Source organism: Phascolarctos cinereus, unplaced genomic scaffold (assembly GCF_003287225.1).
Source record: "Phascolarctos cinereus isolate Bilbo 61053 unplaced genomic scaffold, phaCin_HiC Scaffold_5;HRSCAF=322, whole genome shotgun sequence".
Classification (NCBI taxonomy): Eukaryota; Metazoa; Chordata; class Mammalia; order Diprotodontia; family Phascolarctidae; genus Phascolarctos; species Phascolarctos cinereus.
In genome coordinates this window covers 404,436,257-404,457,480 of record NW_027555958.1, presented here as the reverse complement: position 1 = coordinate 404,457,480, position 21,224 = coordinate 404,436,257, and the positions used below count along the sequence as shown (strand labels likewise).

The following is a 21,224-nucleotide window of genomic DNA, read 5'->3' as shown; positions in this document are numbered from 1 at the left end:
GTGGCCACAGCTACTGGTGACTTAAAAAGAAGTTCTAGCCACCAAATTCCTTGGCACTGTCAAATGACTTGAAATCAGAAACAGACATGGTTTAATCAGGGGAAATATTACCATCTGCTTTGGCATTGCACCTTAAGGATCATGACACCCTTCCACTCACTCTACTGATGACATTTCCTATTTTTGTTGTCTCTCCCTATCAGAGTGTGAGCTCCTTGAGAGCAGGGACTGTTTTGACTTTCTGCTTACATGCCCCAGTGCTTTGCATATAGGAAGTACCTAATCAACCCTCATTCGTTCTTTCTAGGTGTTGCATCACTCCATCCTGCCTTATGAAACAGAAGCCAGATCCAATCCGTAATCTGATCGCAGAACAGCAGTGGAATATTTGGGGATTTTTTTTTCTTTAACCAGTTCTCAGAATATTTGAATCTTGGGACAAAGTGATTGGGGATTTAAACCGCCCTGGGCTACTCTTCTCCTTCTAATTAACAACAGAGCTCAGACCATTTTAAAGAGCCTGAGGAAGGCTGGTTGAAGACAGTTTTCTTGGTCTTGGGTGATAGTAGAGCAAGAAGAAAGCTGTCTGAGGAATGATGGGATAGATGTCAAGGGACTTTGCATGAGGACCTGTAGTGGCTATCCAGGGAAGCAGGAAAAAGGTGACGTATAAAGAAAATGAATAACTAATCACCAGAACAGATTGATGACGAAACTATAGTTTAGAGACATATTCTAAGAGATGTTGTTTGAAGTTTAAACTCACATTTGGTCAGGAGGTCTAAAACAAAGTCCCTTAATAAAGGGATGTTTGTGTTCATAGAGAACCTTCGATTTTCTTTCCTCTCAGATTTCACTTAATGCTTGTCTCTGCCACTCTCTGATTCACAATGGATGGAGTGTGGGACTTGGAGTAAGGCAGACCTGAGTTTGAATGTTGCCTCAGATCTGTAAAATGAACCCAGTAATAGCACCTACCTTATAGGGATTTTGTGAGGAGCAAGTGAGTTAACATATGTAAATCTTAAAGTGCTAGCTAAATGCTAGCTATTATTAGTATGTAATAGTTATTATGATGATCTGTTACATTTTATAGTTATCTGTGTTTGTCTTCTGCCTCCACTAAATTAAAAACTCCTTGAGAGATATTTCCCCTTACCTGAATTTTGTATTTCTTTTTTTTCTGAGCTTTGTATTTCTTCCAGCACAATATTCTGTATGTGATAGGCATTTAATTATTTATTAAATGAGTATTTGGGCAGGCAAAAATAAAACTCATGTTTATATAATACTTCAGGGCTTACAACTTACCTTCTTAATATCCCTGTAAGGCAGGTAATACAAGTATTATTATCTCATTTTGCAGATGAAGAAACCGAGGTTCACTCAGGGTCACTCAGATAATAAGTGTCAGAGAAAGGACTAGAACCCAGGAACTCTTGACCCCAAGCTCAATACTCTTTATACTACCTGGACTATTCTGCCTCATTTACATTCCTACCCTCACACCCTCACACCCTCACACCCCCACAACACACACACTCACTCTCAATTTTTTCCCTGTGATATGGGTTGTTAGTCAACTAGCATTTATTAAGCGACAGCTATATATTGTGTTGGAGTCAAATAAACTTAGATTCAGGAAGATCTGCATTAAAATACTGCCTTTGATACTTATAGCTGTATGACCAAGGTGAGGCAGCTAAGTGTCAAAGTGGATAGAATGCTAGGCCTGGAGTCAGACTCATCTTCCTGAGTTCAAATCTGGCCTCAGACACTTACTAGCTGTGTGACCCTGGGCAAATCACTTAACCCTGGTTGCCTCAGTTTCCTCATCTATAAAATGAGTTGGAGAAGGGCAAGTTACTTAACATTTCTGGGCTTGTTTCCTCATTGGTAAAATGGAAGTATTAATCCCAGCAGTGCTTACTTCACAGGGTTATGTTGCTGACAGTCATGCCCAACTCTTCTTGGGTTTTTCTTGGTAAAGATACTGGCATGTTTGCCATTTTCTTCATCAGCTCATTTGACTGTCATCTCTAGGTTGATAAGACATCTCTAAGTGTCTATTAACGTTATGATTTTATATTACTGAAGACAGAAGTCGTGCTCATTTACAGATACCAACATTAATGCTGGCATGTTGTCTTTATGAAGGTTCTTTTGGTATAGTACTTTCTAGTTTCACATGAACATTTCAAAGGGCAGTAGATAACAGGTCATAATACTTTGAAGTCCACAGAACAAACAGTCCAACCCATACCTAAGCAAGAATATCCTCTATAATATAAATGAATAGCCAGTTTTTATTGGGAATTCCCCAGTGAGGGGGGAGCTCACTACCTCCCAAGTCAGCCCTCTTTTGGGTAGTTTTTGACTAACTCTAATGGTGAAGGAGTTTTTTTTTTCTTCTTAAATTCAGACAAAATCTTTCAGCCTTTGCAACTTCCAACCATTTTTCTCTTTGGGGCCAAATAGAACAAAGTCCCTTGTTGCTAATTTAACTGTTGAATGATTTACAGTGTATTTGTGTAAGGGGAAAAGAATAGAAATTAAGTTGCTTTTTTGTATGTGGCCTGGATTGATTTTCCACCCGCTATGAGTCAGTGGCTCTTAATAGAATAAAAATTCCCCACCCCTGCTGTAAGTTACAGGTATGCTCTGGGATTCCTGGCTTCTTACTCTTGGCTCTGTTAGCACCTTGAACCTTGACTGCAGGCAAATTATTCTAAGTCTCTCCATAAAGTGGGTACTTATAACCTTGGCATTGGTCAGAGAATACTGTATCTTGGAGATCATCCAACGGGGAGAACTTAACCAGCTGATCTGGGAAAACAATGAAGTGTTTCCATTTATGGGCATTTCCCTTGACTGAAGTAAAAGGACCTGGGAGGGTAGTTGGTTTTGGTTTTTTGCTTGCATAATTTTAAGCTCTGAATACTTACGCATATATTGACATATTTAATTAATGAAGAGGGGATCTTTAAAGGGAAAGAATTGTTCTAGCCTTAGTAGTATTGCCTCTAGCTGGCTGCTGGCCCTTTAAAAGCTTATCCTTCAAGTTAAAAAAAACCACAAGGGATTTCGAAAGTAGGTGGCATTCCGTGCATTCTGTTTAAAAGTTAACTAAGGTAATGGTGGGTCTTTAAAGTAAAAATCAATATGTCACTGGTAATTTTCTTTTTGAGGGTTTTGGGAGAGAGGAGGGTTATGAAATTCATTAAATTGCATTGCAAAAATGTTGTCCCTTGGATGCAAAAAAATAGAACCTTGTTTGTGACCACCTGGTTACATTTGATACGCTCTTTTAACGAATGAGCAGTCCGTAGCAGAAATGCAGAGCTTTCTATGCAATCTGAGGAATATGGATCTGGAGCTAGAAGGGATCTCAGAAGCCAACCAAGGATTTGAACTGAGGCGTTTGGACTCTAAAGTCAGTCAGTGCTCCTTCCCTCATACCACACTGCCAAGTCCAGAACTTTAAAAAAAAAAAAAGGAAGGCTCCCAGGGAGATGACTGAGAAACAAACAAAACTGGACAAAGGGAGTTTTCAGAGCTGTCCATAATTCATCCTGGCCACACCTTTCAGAAATACCCAAATGCTTTCCTTGCTTTCTTTTTAGTAGAACTGCTGAACTGTTAAAGTATCCCAGTCAGCACTTGGAATTAATCTCCATATGAATGTCCAAACATTCTGAAAGATTAGAAAGAAAATCCAAGAGTTGATTTCTTAAAACAAGAGGCAGTTCAAATTCTGAGCCCCTAAAGACAGAGAGAAAGAGAGAGTGAGTGAGACAGTCAGACACAGACACAGACATACTGAGACAGAGACAGAGAGACACAGAAAGAGACAGACACAGACACAGAGACACAAAGAGAGAGACAGAGACAGAGAAAGAGAGACAGAGAACACAGGTTGCTTTATCTTTTGAAATGCCAGAGAGACCGTTCCAATGGACAGAAGCTGCTGCCTTCGGGGCCCCTCTGGGATGCTTGGGTGGTATTATATACCTGCACAGCTCCCTGGGTGGCATGTATACATATGGCCCCAGAACTGTCTTAGAGGGGCTTATCTAAAGAGAACTAACAGAATTAGATGGATTCAGAGTGGAATCTAGTTGCTGTCTCAGAAACAAAGGTGTATTTTTATAGACGAAGTTGAGATGTGCACTGGGATTGAAGCATTTTGTTTCTTAAATGTATTTCAAATTCAACACTCATTTATCAAGCACTAGGAAAGAAGGAAATAAGTATTTATTAAGTGCCTATATGTACCCAAATCATTCCAGCTCTCGTTGATTGGCCAATAATAGGTCCCATTTGGTCATTGTTTGGGTTCTGATGGCTTACAGTGGACAAAACCTCTTAGAGTCTTCCCCTCTTAGATTGATTTTGGTTTTGACTAGATAAAGAGGCCATTCTCTGCCTCATTTCTTACCTAGTCCTAATCACTGAATGGGTGTTGCCTCAGTCAATCTGAGACCTGTTACAGACCTTAGCTGAAAGAGGCCATGGTCTCCCACTACATCCAGGGCCATCTCTAGTTGTCCTGATCTATATCTTGCCACCGGACCAAGCTGGCTCCTGAGGAGAAAGTGAGGCTGGCGACTTTGCACAGCCCTCCCTCACTTAAATCCAATTCACTTGCATGCCACCACATCACCAGAATGATGGACACACAACAACAACGACAACAACATTTGCCAAGTGCTGTACTTTCTGTATTTCCCTTGTGGAGTTTGGTTTTCAGGTATTAAAAGGAGAAAGATGGTACAGGAGTGTTGCTGCCCATTTGCCAGTCACTGTAGCAGTGACACTGTCTCATCCCAGATCTGAGGGCTTGGGTCAGTTCTGAAGACGTGGGGGAGAGCTCGGTCCGCAACATCTTAGAGTCATAGAATTTTCGAAGCACTGAGAATCTGAGAGATTATTTCACAAAATCTCAGAGTCGAAAAGGACCCTAGAGCTGTTCTAGTACAAGGAATTCCTTCTGTATCATTCCCAATGATTGGTCACCTAGTCTCAGCTTGACGGTTTCCAGGCAAGGGGAACCCATTGCCCTTGGCACCCACCCACGCCTCTTTGGGATAGTTTTAATTAGGAGGAAGCCAAAATCTGCCTCTCTGAAACTTCTGCCCAGTGTTGCTAGCTCTGCCTTCGGAAGCCAAGCAAGACGGATCTAGTCTTTCTTTCATTGGGTATGCCTTCAAATACCTGAAGACACTATGCTCCCCTCCCCCCCCCGAATTTTCTTCTCCTGGCTAAACTATCCCTTATCCTTCAGGTGATCCTCCTGCGACATTGTCTGGTCTGCTTGTCCTCTTCTGGACTTGCTCCAGCCTCTCAATCTCCTTCCTCAAATGTGGCTGCCAGAGCTGAATACAGTACTTCAGGTGTGGTTAGATCAGTGCAAATACAAGGAGATTATCAGCATTCTCCTTTTGGACATAATCTTAGGATGCAACCTGAGAATGAGTTGGTATTTTTGTCTGTCATGTCGCACTGTTGACTCATGTTGAGTTTGCAGGCCACTAAAACACCCAGGGATTTTGGGTGTGTGTGTGTGTGTGTGTGTGTGTGTGTGTGTGTGTATTTTACATAACCTGTTGTCTAGCCACACCTGTCCTGCTCTTTTTATAAAAGCCACTGATTTTCTTGAACACAAGCATAGGCATACTGACGTTCTCATTTTATGGTTGAGGAAACTGAGACTCAGACCAGACAGGTAAGTGGCCTAAGGTCACACTGACTTGCTTAAGTAAGTCAGTGAGTGGACTGGGACCAGAATTCAGGTTTCATGATTGCCAGGCCAGTGATTCCCCCAATACACCATACTAGTAAAAAGACAGGATCAACAGCTTCCATATGCTTATTACTAAGCCAGTGCCAGACCCATGAGACAGCTGGCAGAGGCTTAGAGTTCTGTTGAGAAGGATGAAAAGTGCCACTTGGGCCTAAGGGAAAAAAATGTCATTGTTGTCATCAATGCTACAGAACATCATAGAATGTTAGAACCATAGAATATTGGAAATGAATGGGCCCTTAGGGACTGAACCCCTTATCATCCAGATGAAGAAGCCAAGCGCCACAAAAATGAAATGATGAAAGCAATATGGAGGCAAAGGGGTGATAGGATCATGGGTTTGGAGCTGGAAGGGACCTTAGAGGTTGTCTAGCAGAACCCTTTCATTTTACAGATGATCGAACTGAGGCCCAGAAAATTTAAGTGACTTCCCCAAGGTCACACAGGAGGTAAACAGAAAACTGAAGTCAAATCAGCAAGCATTTATCAAGACCTACTGTTTGCCAGATACTGGGTTAGGCACTAGAGATACAAAGAAAAAGAAAAAAAAACCCATCAGACACCCACCTCTGTTCTCAAGAAATTTACAGTCTGACAATGAGGGGGGGAGGGGGACCAACATACAAAAGCCACATCAGGTGGTCTGATCCAAATCCAACTCCCTTTCCTCCTGAGTTGTCTCTGTGTATTTTCCTGTCAGCCTATGGAGGTGGATTTAGTTCTGTTTTGCGTGTGTGTGTGTGTGTGTGTGTGTGTGTGTGTGTGTGTGTGTATGGGTGGTTTGGGTTGGGGTGAAGGGTTCTTTATACTAGGGGTTCTTAACCTTTTTTGGATAATTTACCCCGTTGGCAGTTTGATGAAACTTATGGACCTCTTCTCAGAATACTGCTTTTAAATGCATTAAATAAAATACGTTGGTTTACAAAGGAATATATTACATTGAAATAGTTATCTATCTATAGTATATACATATATGTGTGTATGTGTATGTATGTATGTGCATATATATGTATATATGTGTGTATACATACACACATGGACCCCAGGTGAATAATCCCTACTCCAGTCTTGTCAGTAATTACCAAATGGGAACTCTTTGGTTCATACATCAGCAGCCTTGTATCCCCGAAGTAGTGGCAGGCCTGACATCATGTCTCTGGGATGTTTCTTCTCATCTGAGATCCAGGGCCTCTCTGGTAGGTCCCAGACCTTGTCCCAGACTCCAGCCTGGAGAGATCCTTTTCTCCTACTCCTCACTCAGGACTAGACCCTGGAAGTGAACTGACCCTGAGCAAAGCGGTGCTTGGAGCTCTTGAGTTTTGTATTGGAGTACCAGCTCCGATGATCTGAAAAGGAGAGGCCTGAGGGAGCTGACACCCTCAAACGGGGAGCCCCCAGAACCGCAGCCTCTTCTCCCCTTCCCTCTCCTCCCTAGCCCTGTCCAGGTGTGTTCTATTTTTGTGGTTTGAGGAGGAGCATGGCGGCCGGCTGAGTTTAAGGAACTTCTACGTCTGTGTGTGTGAGTGAGTGTGTAGATGTGTGTATATTTGTCTGCCTCCTGAGGGCTGGGCCTCCTTATTCACAAGGTGAGTCACATTATGAAACACACTCTCTCTTCCTGTCAGGACTGAGTCAGGTAGAGGAGTCGATATAACCACCTGATCGGGGAAAAGGAAGACACAGCAGAAACCTGAGTGCACATCACGGAGAGGCTGCAGCCAGCACCCCAAGCCAACAGAACAGCGTTGGCTTCCCCGCTGTCCCTGCTGGGTCCAGGAGGCCTCCTTTGGGTCAGGGGCAGGCCGGAGTCCTCCCTTCCTCCCTTCTTCCCTCCCTCGGGATGTCTCCGCTCTGGCTGAGGTGCCTCTGTTTTTCTTTCCTCCTGCCTGCAGCCCTGGGCACCTCTAGGAAGGAAGGTGAGTTACGAGCACAGGTAAAGGTTTAGTTTGGTTGAAACTGGGGGTGGGGGGAAATTTCCTCTTTCCTACCTGAGACAGATGCACCCCCAAAGGTTCTAAATCTGTCAGGACCCTTTTGGGAACAGACTTCTTCACTCCCTACTCAGGGATTTCCCTGGTGTTCTACTTGGAAGGAGGGAAAAACTAACATGCTAGGGTGTGATTTAAAAATGTGAATCCAATCCATAGTGCCAAAAGAAGGTTTTCCTTACTTTTCATAAGCTCCTTGGGTCTACGGTCCCTAGCTTAATCAGTAACTTGCTGGTATGTAAATCCCTTTCATTATAGCTTTTTTTTTTTTTGTAAAGGATTTTGGTGGGAATGTTTTCAGTGGGTGTGAACCCTGAAAAGATTAGGAAAAAAAACTTTTCAAGAGACTCTCTGGAATTTAAATGCCTTGTTTGGGGCAGAAAATTGGACTTTAGAATAATAACAACAGTACCTTACATATGCACCTTTTCCACCACACTTTCACACTCGTCTAGGAACTCATATAATGGTTGTGTCAGTCATGACAACATATAACGGTGTTTTTCAGTAGGGAGGTTGACTGTTAGTAATTGAATACACAATTACATAGGTTGGCGTGACCTTGTATATTTGTGTTCAACTCTCAGCTCTGATATTTACTAACCCTATGAGGTCAGGCAAATAATTTAACCTCTCTGAGACTCAGTTCCCTCATCTGTAAAATAGACACCGTAATACTGGAACTACTAAGTTTACCAGTTCTTGTGTGGAAAATGTTTGGGCAACTTTAAAATGCTACAAAGCTGTTGATTACATGCTGTTATCATCACAGCTAACATTTATTTAGCACTTACTGTCCTCTAGGCACTGTGCCAAGAGCTTTACAATTATTATCTCATTTGATTGTCACAGCAGCTCTGGAAGGTAGGTTGTTATTATTTCCATTTTACAGATAAGGAAACTGAGTCAGAGGTTAAGTGACTTGTCCAGGGTCACACAGCTAGTATCTGAGGATCAGTTCTTCCTGCTTCCAGGCTCAGTGCTCTATTCACTATGTATGACATGAATAAGTGCTGGGTGGCATTTTTCATAGTTTCAAAAAAATCTGGAGGGACTCCTAAAATGTCTGATGTAGGATTTGAAGCCTTATCTTCCTGATTCCAAGCCTAGAACTCCATGCTGCCTCTATGTATTCTAGCATAATGTAGGAACAAAAGAGCAACTCATCATCTTTGGAAGACTAAAAATGACTTGTGTTGGAGTGTTTTAGTGAGCCATTAGGAAGGTGTGCTGTTTCCTTTGAGACTGGGATAAGGGCTCTCATCTCTGTGGAGGACTTCTGTGAAGTGTCAGGATTCATGGACCTTTAGACATTATCTGATTCGATTCCTTCGTTTTACAGTTGAAGAGCTGACAGCCCAGAGAGTTAATGACTTGTCCAAAGTAATACAGACAATAAATGGCAGAGGATCAGGTATTCCACTATATCTAACTATTCCTCTACCAAAAGTGGCTGATGGAAGAGGGAATTATTTTCATTTGATGTTCAAACATATAGGATTTGACAGTTGTATTTGTGTAATTTTTGTCCACTTTGCTCTATCATTGCTTGTGTGGTTTGTAGTTTTGTCCACTTTGCTATATGTTCTTTGTGTGAGTAACAGCTAGAATGCCTGCCTATGTAACCCTAGGCAAGTTGCTTAACCTTTCTGGGTCTCAGTTCCCTCATCTATAAAATGAGGGGACTAGACCAAAGGTCTCTCTCAGCTGTGAGCTAGTGGTATAGATTGCAGATAATCAATGGAATATTTTTGCCAAAGAAAGTGACATGGAATCACAGATTTAGAGCTGGAAGGGGTCTTAGAGGCCAAACCCAGAGCCTTTATTACACAATGAAGAAACTGAGACCCAGTAAACTTAAATGACTTGCCCGATTGACATTGCCATAATAAGTGGCAGAGGCTGGATCTGAATCAGGTCTTTTTGATACCAAACCCAGTATTCTTTCTTCTTTCAACAGGCCAAAGCTAGTTACTTTGTATATTGCCAAGATTTGATGGACTTCTAACATTTCCATCTTGGGACCTAACGCAGAAAATGGAAATAGAACCTATGCCCAAGTTCACCTCATTTCCTTCACCATCTGTACTTTGGGGTCCAGTAACAAGGGAGAGAAGGACAGACGTGGTGTGGAAGAGGGACAATAGTGCTTGTCTCATGAGTGCCGCTAGAATATCTTGGGAAGCTCCACTGGAAATGTAGATTTCCCACTTCTATTTAGTCTTGACCAATTCCTTCTAGAAGGTACAAGCTGCCCCACCCTCACCCTATATGATATTATTCCCAATGGGCCACTTGCACTGCTTGTGTGATTGAATTACTTACTTTAAATATCTATAATCTCATTGGCAGAGGCATTCCTACCAATGATGTCGATGCAGAGCAGTATGGGGCAATGTTCCCCATTAATTGTTAACCAATCAGAGTTGACTTCCACTGTCAGGAACTCCCACTCTACCAAAGACATAAAAGTGTTGAATGGGTTCAATGATTTGTCTTTGTCTGAGAGAGATGGCCAAATGATCATCCTTTCATTAATAATATGCTAACATTATTAATAAAATGATTAATTACCCAGAAACTACATCTCTCAAACTTTTTATGTACATAGTAGTCATCTCGTATTGTCTCCTCTATTGGGGTCTGAGCTCCTTGAGGCAGGGGCTGGTTTTGCCTTTCTTTGTATCCCTAGTGCTTAACAGAGTACTTGGCACATAGCAGGCACTTAATAAATGATTATTGGCTGTCTTAACACAAACATTTTTTAATTTGATTTTTACTTTGATTTTGACTTTATGGATACCCTATCCACCTACCTAACTGTGGCCCAATGACCCTCACAAAACAGATTTATTTCTTTGACTTTGAATGAGACTTTCAAGGATTTTCCAGATGTTTGAGTCACCTCTGTTCTTTTGAAAGCCTTGGTTACAGATGAATGAGTTTACATGTGTACATGTGGCTTTCTGCAGTAGAAGGTAAACTCCTTGAATGCAAACAGTGAACAGAAGGCTGGGTTTAAAGACAGGAGGGCCTGATTCAAATCTCACTCATACACTTATTAGCCATGTGACCCAGGGCAAGTCACCTCACCTCATTCAGCCTCAGTTTCTTCCCCTGTAGAATGGGGATAATAATAGCACCTACCTCACAAAGGTTGTTATGAGTATATGAGATAAGAGATGTAAAAACCTTAAAGTGCTAGATAAATGATATTATTATTATCAATAAATACTTGATTATTAATTGATTAAAAGTGGAGTGATGCCATTCAGATTTCTCCTGGCTATTATCAGTCTGACTACTTATTTTTTAAAATTTTTTTCATTCATTTTGAACTTAAATACAAAACTAAAACAAAAATACAAAAAAAAATATTCCCATGTATACAGCACAACATAGAGAGAGGATTCAATATATAACCATGAATTTCCATTTCAGATTGTTCACTTAAAAAAACTATGTAATAAATACTCCACATTGTTTTCAAAGCTACCCTGCTTTTCTCTGCTTCCTTCTAGATTTCCTTTTGTGCTCTGCTGTGCACCTTTTATTTTTTTCCCCTCTCTTGTCCTATAGAAGGCTACAATTAAACCCAAATTATATACATGTATATATGTATGTATGTATATATACACACTTGTTTGTAAAACCATACTATAAATGCTTCTATTTATCAATTCTTTCTCTTGGGGTAGATAGCATCTTCCTTCATACCATTTATTTATTCTTTCCATTTAATAGCTACCATATATATAACACTTTAAGGTTTGCAAAACACTTCAGTGATGAAGAATTCTCATTGCCAGAAAATTCTCTCTTCTCTGTCTTCCATGTGTCACTGTCTACTGATAAGGTCATCGGCCTGTGTCAGTCCGTCCTGACTAGTTGCCTGGCCTATCACAATAGCCCTTTGATTGGTCTCCCATCCATCCTCTATGCAGTTGCCAAAGTGATTTTCATAAAGCACAGATATTAATTACCACATCACTCCCTTGTTCGGAAAGCTCCAACTACATCCAGGATACAGTTGAACTTCTCCATATGGCATTTAGAGACCCTCCTAGTCTGGCTGCGGCTTAGCTTCCTGGGTTCCTCACTCACTCACTGTCTCTGTGTTGCATCCAAACTGGCCTTTTGCCCTTCCACACAAGCAACACTCCACCTCTAGTCTTGCTTCTCTTGGGCAGGCTACCTCCTATGCCTGGAATATACTCCCTTGTCACCTCTATCTTGAAGAATCCCTGGCATTCTTCAAGGCTCATTTCAAGTGCCACTTTCCTCATGAGGTCTATCTTAATCCCCATATTTATACGTACTCATAGATGTTCATCTTCCCTCACCCCAATAGAAGGTAAGCTCCTTGAGGACAGGGAATATTTCAGTTTTCTTTGTATGTCCCCAGTGCTTAGCATATAACAGATGCTCAATAAATGCTCACTGAATTAATCAGTAGTTAATGAGTGAACCAAATCTCAGTTTCTACAACTACAGTTTAAACAGCATTTCATCTTGTTCTATCCCCATAACCATTCAATATATGCCACAAGCAATGGTTACCAGGGATACCAATCATTTTCAGAAAAATCTTTAAGCAGATAATTGAGAAAAATGCACCTAATGAATTAAGGTTTAGCCATCTGCTTTTTGCTGGTAAATTGTCAGTATTGCAACCATCAAAAAACAGACAGAATCAGAAGACATCAGCATAGAGACGATGGCTAGAGAAAAGAGCAGGATTGAGGAGTGAATTTCAGAGAATAGCCATGGTTAGGGAACGGGAGAAAGCAGAGAAAGTGATAGAGACACAAATAGAATGGAAGCTTCAATGACAAGGACTTAATAGATTTTTTTTTGACTGAACCAAAGAAAGCAGTGCTTGAGAAGAGTTGGGATCCCATAGTGTTGTGGAAGCCAAAGGGAAGAGAGAGGGATGTTCAACAGAATCTGATTTCAAAGAGAGGTCCAGAAGAATGAGTGAAGAAAAGGCTACTGAACTTGGCAATAAAGGTTGTAATCAGAGAACTTTAAGAAAGTTTCAGGAGCATGGTGGAGATGGAAGCCTGATGTCAGAGGGTTGAGGAAGAAGCAGAGGGAAATGGAGACAGCACACACATCCCTTAGACTTACTAAGCTGGGCTGGGAAACATTTCCAGACGTCTCCACAGACTTCAGCATTTATCATAGAATGTAGGCTTCAGAGCTGGAAGGAACCTCAGTAATACATGTCTTTTGTCTCTAGAGTGGTTCTTATCCAGGAACCTGTGAACTTTGTTTGGTTTTAAATTTTGATAGCTGCATCTCGATATAATTCATTTCCTTTTCAATTCTATTTATTTTACTTTATGTGTTTAAAACATGATTGTGAGAAGTGATCCATAGGCTTTACCAGACTCTGCCAAAGGAGTCCATCACACAAACAAGATGGAGAATCCTTGCTCTAGGATCTTATAGTCCCAAATGGGCTACTTTGGAGCAGGCACATTGATAAACAAGGGGAACAGAATCATGGGCACAGAGATTGGCCAAGTGAACCCCTGGCTTGTAGGAGACCCAGAAGATAGTGAGAACCTGAAAATCATGGAGGAAGGAGGGGGGTGGGGTAGGGTGGGGTGGGAGTTGAGGGGAAAGTAAATTTACTCAGGAGTGATGAAGAGGCAAAATAAGAGTCTTGTACTTAAAAGTAGGTGTGACTGATGAATATACTGAAGGGGCATTGAAACAGTGAAACTCCTCCATAGGAGGGTGACTGGGATGGCAAAGGGACTTGAAACCATGTTGCAGAAGAACCAGTTGAAGGTGCTGGGATGTTTTAGCCTAGAAAAGATAAGACTTGGGGGCAGGGGTGGCATGTGTGGTTGGACATCAGAACTGTTTTTGTTTATTTGAATGGCTGCCATGGGACAAAGGGATTGTTATTTTCTGTTTGGCCAGAGAGGGGAGAACAAGGAGGAGGTAGAAGCCGATTTTGGTTCTAAAGTTTCCAGCATTTAAAGGGAACTAGATAACTTTCCAGGCAGCTAGGTGGATCAATGGATAGAGTTTTGGACCTGGAGCCAGGAAAACCCGAGTTTGAATTCAGCATTGAACACTTACTAGCTGTGAGACTCTGGGCAAGTTACTTTATTCTGTTTGCACCAGTTTTCTCATCTGTAAAATGGGGATAATCATAGCACCTACCTCCCAGAGTTGTTGTAAGTATCAAATGAGATAATAATTGTAAAACACTTAGCACCATGCCTAGTACATAGTCAGTGTTATGTAAATATTAGCTGTCATCGTTTTATTGTTATTATTGCCATAATTATCCAGAAAATGGGGATAATAGTAGTACCTACCTCTCTAGGGTTGTTGTGAAGATCAAATAAGATAACATACATAAAGCCCTTTGTAAATCTCAAAGTATAATATAAATTTTAATTATTATTGTAGTTGCTTCAAGCAATCAAATGTCATTATATATTGATCCATAAGGGGAAAATTTACTAAAAATTAGAACTATTCCAAAATAGAATGAGCTGCCCCCATCCCTGGGGGGGACTTTTAGTAGACTGAGTGATTGTTTGTCAGCACTATTGCGGAGGATATCCCTACTCAGGTACAGGATGGCTTCAATGACTTCTGAGATCCCTGACAACTCTGAGATCCTATAATTTTAAGATACACTGATATACTCTTTTTTTTTTTTGGCTAGGCAAGGGGGTTAAGTGACTTGCTCAGGGTCACACAGCTAGCTAGTTAGTGTCATGTGTCTGAGGCCGGATTTGAACTTGGGTCCTCCTGAATTCAGGGCCGGTGCTCTATCCACTGCGCCACCCAGCTTCTCCCTGATATACTTACTATTTACAGACACAGTAATGTCAGTACGTGGCCACTTGCTTCAAATTTCAGTAATAACATTTTTGTCCTCTGTAGCCCTTCCACCCCGCAAAAGGAAAGACTTGGGGACTCTTTGCCAAGGGCTGAGGGATAGAGTTGGGTAGAGTAAGATTTTTTTCCTCCCACTGGAAGAAATGCAAGGTCTGAAACAGATTGGAATTCCAAAGTTGGATAGCATTTCAACTCTCTGCCTTCCTGTCTCTCTCATTAGACATGACCTTGTCTAAGCTAGAGATAGGATGAGGTTAGAATGTGAGCTGGCTATGAGTAGATAGGTCCATAGATTTAGTTAAATCCTTCTAACAAGTAAACAGCTCAAGGAGATGTGGAAGAATGTTGTCATTGGGTACAGCTGTGTTTATGGTAAAGCCTGGACAATCAAAGTCAGGTTAGCAGGCGAAGATGGAAATTTTTCTCCCACTTTAGTTTGTAATGGTTTGTGAACAGTGGAAAAATTTCCTTTGAGATTGGAATTTTCTTGCAATAACTGGAACTTGACTCCTCTCCTACGGAGTAGCATGGAAATAGGCATTTCTTAGACTCTGGCATCCTCTTTTTGAGTCATGAATGAAGTTTATTAGATCATTTCACCATTACTCTACTGTGGGCTAATATAGCCTCCAGATAGATGACATAATGAACAGTTGAACTCCAACCAAAGACCAAAATTTAGGTCATTTCTCTGGGTGTGTGATTCTGTGTCTGCTGTTATCCTTAACCCATGTGAGGGTGTTCATATCATAGTTCTGGAAGAAGGTCCAGAAATGGGCTGGCTTTGGATTCAGAGGACCTCCTTACTAGCTGTGGACCCTGGGAAGGCCACCTACCTCCTTGGGCTCCCTCTTCTGTAGAGTTAAGGGACTGGACTGGCTAACCTCTAAGATTCCTTCTATCTCCAAAGTCATGATCTTTTCACTGTCCAGCTCTTCATCCCAAACTGGAATCATTATAAAAAATAGGATCTTCACTCTGCAGATAAGTGGCATTAACCAGGAAGGTGTGTACTCTGGATTTGTTCAGTGCTGACACCGAAAAGTTTTAAACTGAAAAAAAGTTTTAAATTGAAAGTTTTAAAAACTTTGAGCCTTCTTTTGCTAAGCCACACCTTTGCAAAATTCATTATAATGATCTTTATTGCAATAATAACAGCAGCTAACATTTAGATATGTACTTTAAGTTTTACAAAGTGCTTTACATATATTATCTCATTTGATCCTCACAATCAGCCCCATTTTTATCCTCATGAGGAAACTGAGGCTGAGAGAGCTTCAGTGACTTGGCTAGGATCACAGAGATAGGGAGTTTCTGAGGCAGAATTCAAACTAAGGTCTTCCTAACTTCAAGTCCAGCCCTCTATGAATTATGATACCTAGATGCCTAGGACAGTTTCCTTTACATATAGTTGAAAATTAGATTGCAAGTGGTTAATTTTTCCTATGATTTTTTTTTTTTTGGTGAGGCAATTGGGGTTAAGTGACTTGCCCAGAGTCACACAGCTAGTGAGTATTATGTATCTGAGGCCATATTTGAACTCAGGTCTTCCTGACTCCAGGGCCAGTGCTCTATCTACTACACCACCTAGCTGCCCCTTCTCTGTGATATTTTAAACAGATGAAATTATCAAAATCATTAGTTAAACATATGTGGGAATTTGTTTTTTCCTAACAGCTTCCTATGCTTTACTTCATTTATTCTTAGAACATTTGCTGGGTATAGCCAAGGTAGCTTGTATGGCTCCCATTTTACAAACTGGAAAACTGAGGCAGGGAAAAATTTCTGAGTTGAACAGGATTATGCAAGTCAGTGTCAGGACTAGGACTGGAACTCAGAATTCAGGAATCCTCATCTAGGGTTCTTTCTGCCACATTGTCTCAGTTCAAAACAACATTATCCAGTAAACATTTATGAGCACTTATTATGTGTAAGGCTCATGCAAAACACTCTGTATATGTGTGTATGTATGTGTGCATATGCACATACACAAAGATTAATAAGAAATAGCCCCTGTCCTTAAAGAGACTACAGTCTAGTGAGGGAGACAAAATGTGTACAGGTAACAACAATGTAGCGTACGATGAGATCAGTGCCATACCTGGCTTCTGACCTTATCACTCAGTTGAAATAATTCTTGCCAATGATGTTTTAATTGTTTAATGTTAATATTTTTTTATAATTGATTTATTTATTTTTAGTCTTCAACATTCATTTCCACAAGATTTTGAGTTTTAAATTTTCTCCCCCTCCCTGTCTTCCCCCCTCCCCAAAACTGTGTGCAATCTGATACAGGCTCTACTTATACGTTGATATTAAGTGTATTTTCCCACTATTCATGATGTAAAGAACAATTAGAACTAATGGGAGGAACCATGAGAATTAAGCAAATGACCTCATCTTGATTCTCACCCACCTTGATCTCTTAGCATCTTTCGAGACTGGTGACTGCCCTCTCCTGCTGGATACTTTTCTCTTGTCTGGGTTTTCATGATACTCATCTCTCTGTCAGTCAGTTAGTAAATAAATAAGCATTTATGAAATGCTTACTATGTGGTAGGCATTGTGATAAGCTCTCTTCCTCTTAGCTACCTGATAACTCCTCCTTCTTTGTCTCCTTTGCTGATTTATCACCTGTGTTGTCGTTTAGTAGTATACGACTCTTTGTGACCTCATTTGGGCTTTTCTTGGCAAAGATACTAGAGAGGTTTGTCATTTCTATTTCCAACTCATTTTACAGACTGAAGAACTGAGTCAAACAGGGTTAATTGACTTGTCTGGGGTCACATAACTAGTAAGTGTCTGAGGCCAGATTTGAACCTGGTCTTCCTGACTCCAGGCCTGGCACTCTATCTACTTCCTTACCTAACTGCCCCCTTGCACTAGAATGCCTACAATGAACCCTTCCCTTGTCACAACCTCTTTAAATTCCTGGTTTCCTTTAAGACTTAACCCAAGGGCTGCCTCTACTAGAAGCCTTTCCTGATCTCCTCAGCTGCTAGTGCCCTGAGTTCTGGAGGTACAAAATCAAAACAAAACATCCCTTTCTCTCAAAGAGTTTGCATTCTGTGAGAGGGAAATGATGAATACTATACATTTATAAGTAAATACAAAATTAAAAAAAATTTCAAATGACAAATACTATATATTTATATATAAAGACAAAAAAATAATTTCAAGGGAGAAAATTCAGGTCTAATATGAAGCACAATTTTTTAAACAATGGAACAGGGATTGCAGAGGACACAGTGGAAGGGTAGAGAAGACTGGTAGGGGGACAACAGAGGAATGGGGCTGACACGGGCATGGGGATGCCAGGAATGGTGTGCAGGTAAGGTGTCTTCAGCCTAGGCAGCCTTGAATCACAGGGTCTCTGAGTAGAGCTGTAGGACAGTAGATTGTCAAGCTGTTCACAGTTGCAAAGGTAAAATTAATTTGAGAATGCTTCCAGAGAAATAGGCGGAAAGGAAAGTACTTTATATAAGAGCAGATATATTTCCAGTTCTTGGTCTCATTCCTCTTCCTGGCATTCCAAAGAGACTCAGAAGCCTTGGGGCTATGTTGGTTATAGGAAGATTGAGGCAAAGTTGAGAAGATCAGTATGGTCCAAGGTCTCAGTGCAATGCTGAGTAGATTATCTCAAGAGGGTCTTTGTTCCTGGACTGTGGCTGATATTGAGAGGGAGGTGTGGCAGGGAAGATGTCCAGTCCCTGGGCCTGATGACCAGCCACAGGACAGCTCCTCTGTGACTTACTAGTTCCTTTCCCTCCTTCCTGTCCTCTGTTGTTTAAGCCTACTGTCTTATTTGCTGTTATGCACAAAAGACACTCTTTCTCCCATTTCCATGTCTTTGCATAGTTGTTTGGTGGGGAAAAAAATCAGCTGGAAGTCACTTTTCTGAATTTAGCTGGGGCAATCTCTCCACCAAGTTTGCGCTCAAAGCTTTGTCAATTTGATATGCTTTGTTAGGGATTTTGCTCCACTAGTACTGCCTTTGAGAACCTCAAATCATTTCTATTCTATGGTGAGGCATTAATGTAGGACTTTAGTGGAGGGTGAGTTCTTAGAGGAGGTACAAGGTGCTCTGTTACTACAAATGAGGCAGAGATTCCTTCAGAGTAGCAGGAATAGAGGTGTTTTTCTGGAGATGACTTTAGAACTAGGCCACTTAGGATGTTTAGGTTTTGACTGGCAGAAACTGGAGAGAGAGTGGAAACTGGGCTGGCTTTTCATAGTAGAAGGAAGAGCATGAGCAGAGAAACAGATAAAAAAGTCTGGAGTGAGTTTGGGAAATGGCAAATAGACCAGTTGGCTAGAATATAGAATGTGCGCTCCTGAGGGCAGGAATTATTTCATTTTGTCTTGGTATCCCCAACACCTAGCATAGTGCCTGGCACATGGTAGGAGCTTAATATATGCTTATCGACTAGTTGGTTGAGTAGAGCATTTCTGACAGATGGCATAAACATCTTTAAGAGGAAAGGCTGTTGAGCGGTAGAATAGTGACCTAGAAATTCTGGAGCAAGAATTCTGGCAACCTCTCCTTTAAGTCAGAGCCAGAAGGAGAATCCCACAATAATAACACCTCTGCTTATACCTAGTGTTTATGTAAAATTGTATTTTAATCCAATTTCAAGTTTTCACAAGATGTTGATCCAGCTAAAGAAAATTGACTTTGTCTAAAGCTAGGGCATCAAAACCCCAGTCATTCAGACACTTTAGTAGAATTAACATAGTGACCTTCTAAAAACTGCTCCCCCCCACCAAAAGAGTGCTTTTAAAGAACTCAGAACATAAAGGGTTAATGTCAAGCATGAAACCTGCTTGGTGTTGGAGGATGTTGACCAGAGAATGGCCACAAATGATCACGTCTCCTCCCTTGTTTGCTCATGTTTGTGGGGAACCTTAAAATAGACCAAGTGACTCAGTCCATAACGAGCAACAGAGGGACTGGTGATGTATGTTTCCAGATCAGTGCATTGTCCTCAAGAAGTATAGAGTTCAGTAGGAAGGATGACATTCATTTCAAATAAACATTTATTAAGGACTTACTATATAGAGAGAAGGCACTGTGCTAGGCTTAGCAGAAACAATGACAAAAATGCAATTGTTCCTGTCCTCAAGATTATATTCTACTGATGGGATGCACAGTTAAGCAAATACACAATCATTTAATCTAACATTAATTAATTAATTAATTTAACACTAGAAGGACCAAGCATATCAATTAACACAAAAATTTGCTTCAAAGTAATCTTAAATTCTGGTCTTTCTATTTAGTAGCAAGGCTTGGATTTTCACCCAGGATTTCTAATTCCAAAACCAGCCCTCTTTACTCTAGATTTCAGAGGTGAAATGGGGCCAGGTCATACAGGGCCTTGTATGCCATGCTTAGGAGTTAATTATTTTTCTTTTGACATGATCAGAGCTGTGTTTTATGTGTCCTAGTGTCTTTCAGGCTTTGGCCAGTCTCATAGCTGATGTACCAGCCTCAGTGCTCACGAGGTCAGCTTTACACACACCTGCTATTGTTTCATGACACTCTCATTTCTGCTTCTGGGCCAGAAGGGTCGCAGCATTTGAAGATCCCACTTTGGGTCGCAGAGTCAATTAGACCTGTCCAGATAGTGACAAGTGGTAGCAACTTAAACATTTCCACCGTCATTTAAGTGAAGTTAACTTGATCAACGAAAGAGATGGAACCTTCAAACATGGAGCTGTTCTTTGATCAGAAGCAGAAACGGGAGGGACACATTGTAGCAGGAACAGGCCTGTGTAACTAAGGTTTATTCCTCTTGTTTTTTCCCACTTCCTGGTCAGAGATATTAAGTTCAAGCACCATTTTTTAAAAGTCCTGATTGTATCTATTTATGGCATAGCTCAATGGTAGCTTCCTAGTGCATTGCCTGTAGGCAATACTTTAAGGAACCAAACCTTTCAGATGGCTGTCTAGTTTATTTTTTAAGATGATGGTCCCCAAACTCCCTTGTTACATGTTTATTATACCATAGGTGAAAATATCTATAGGCATTCGAATGAACTTACCAGGTCACCCTCTACTCCATAAACTCCAGTGACTCTCAGTTTTGTCTAGGAACAAATCTAAAATCTTCTGCTTGGCTTTTAAGGCTCTTTCTAAGCTGCCCCCCTCTCTTCACCTCTCTGGTCCTCTTACACTCTACATCCTGCTGCATACCCTGGGGTCCAGTGACACTGGCCTCCTTGCTGTTTCTCACTCATGACAGACAGTTCATGGCCTGACCCTGCATTTTCTCTGGCCATCCTCCATGCCTGGAATGGTCTCTCTCTCCTCATCTCCACCTCCTGGCTTCCTTCAAGTTTCAGCTAAAGTTCCACCTTTTGCAAGAAGCCTTTCCCAGTCTTCCTTAATCTCAGTGCCTTCCCTCTGAACAAATCTACACTTTTTCCTCTATCTATCTTATTTGTGCATACTTGCTTGCATGTTGTCCTCTCTCAGTAGACTGTGAATTCCTTGAGAGCAGGGATTGGTTCTTGCTTAGCACAGAACTTAGCATAAGGCCTGGTACATTTATTGAGCTGTT

The 21,224-nt window shown here is 41.1% G+C and overlaps 1 protein-coding gene across 1 annotated transcript in view; it reads left to right on the top strand.

Moving 5' to 3' along the window:
- Positions 1 to 481: 481 nt before the first annotated feature.
- The window catches only part of LAMC2 (laminin subunit gamma 2), an 82,252-nt gene continuing 61,509 nt past the window's right edge, over positions 482 to 21,224 (top strand). The window contains exons 1-2 of the mRNA XM_020984372.2: positions 482 to 662; positions 7,429 to 7,719. Of these exons, the coding sequence (XP_020840031.1) occupies positions 7,644 to 7,719 (76 nt within the window). The 5' untranslated portion in view covers positions 482 to 662; positions 7,429 to 7,643. The remainder of the gene's footprint in view (positions 663 to 7,428; positions 7,720 to 21,224) is intronic.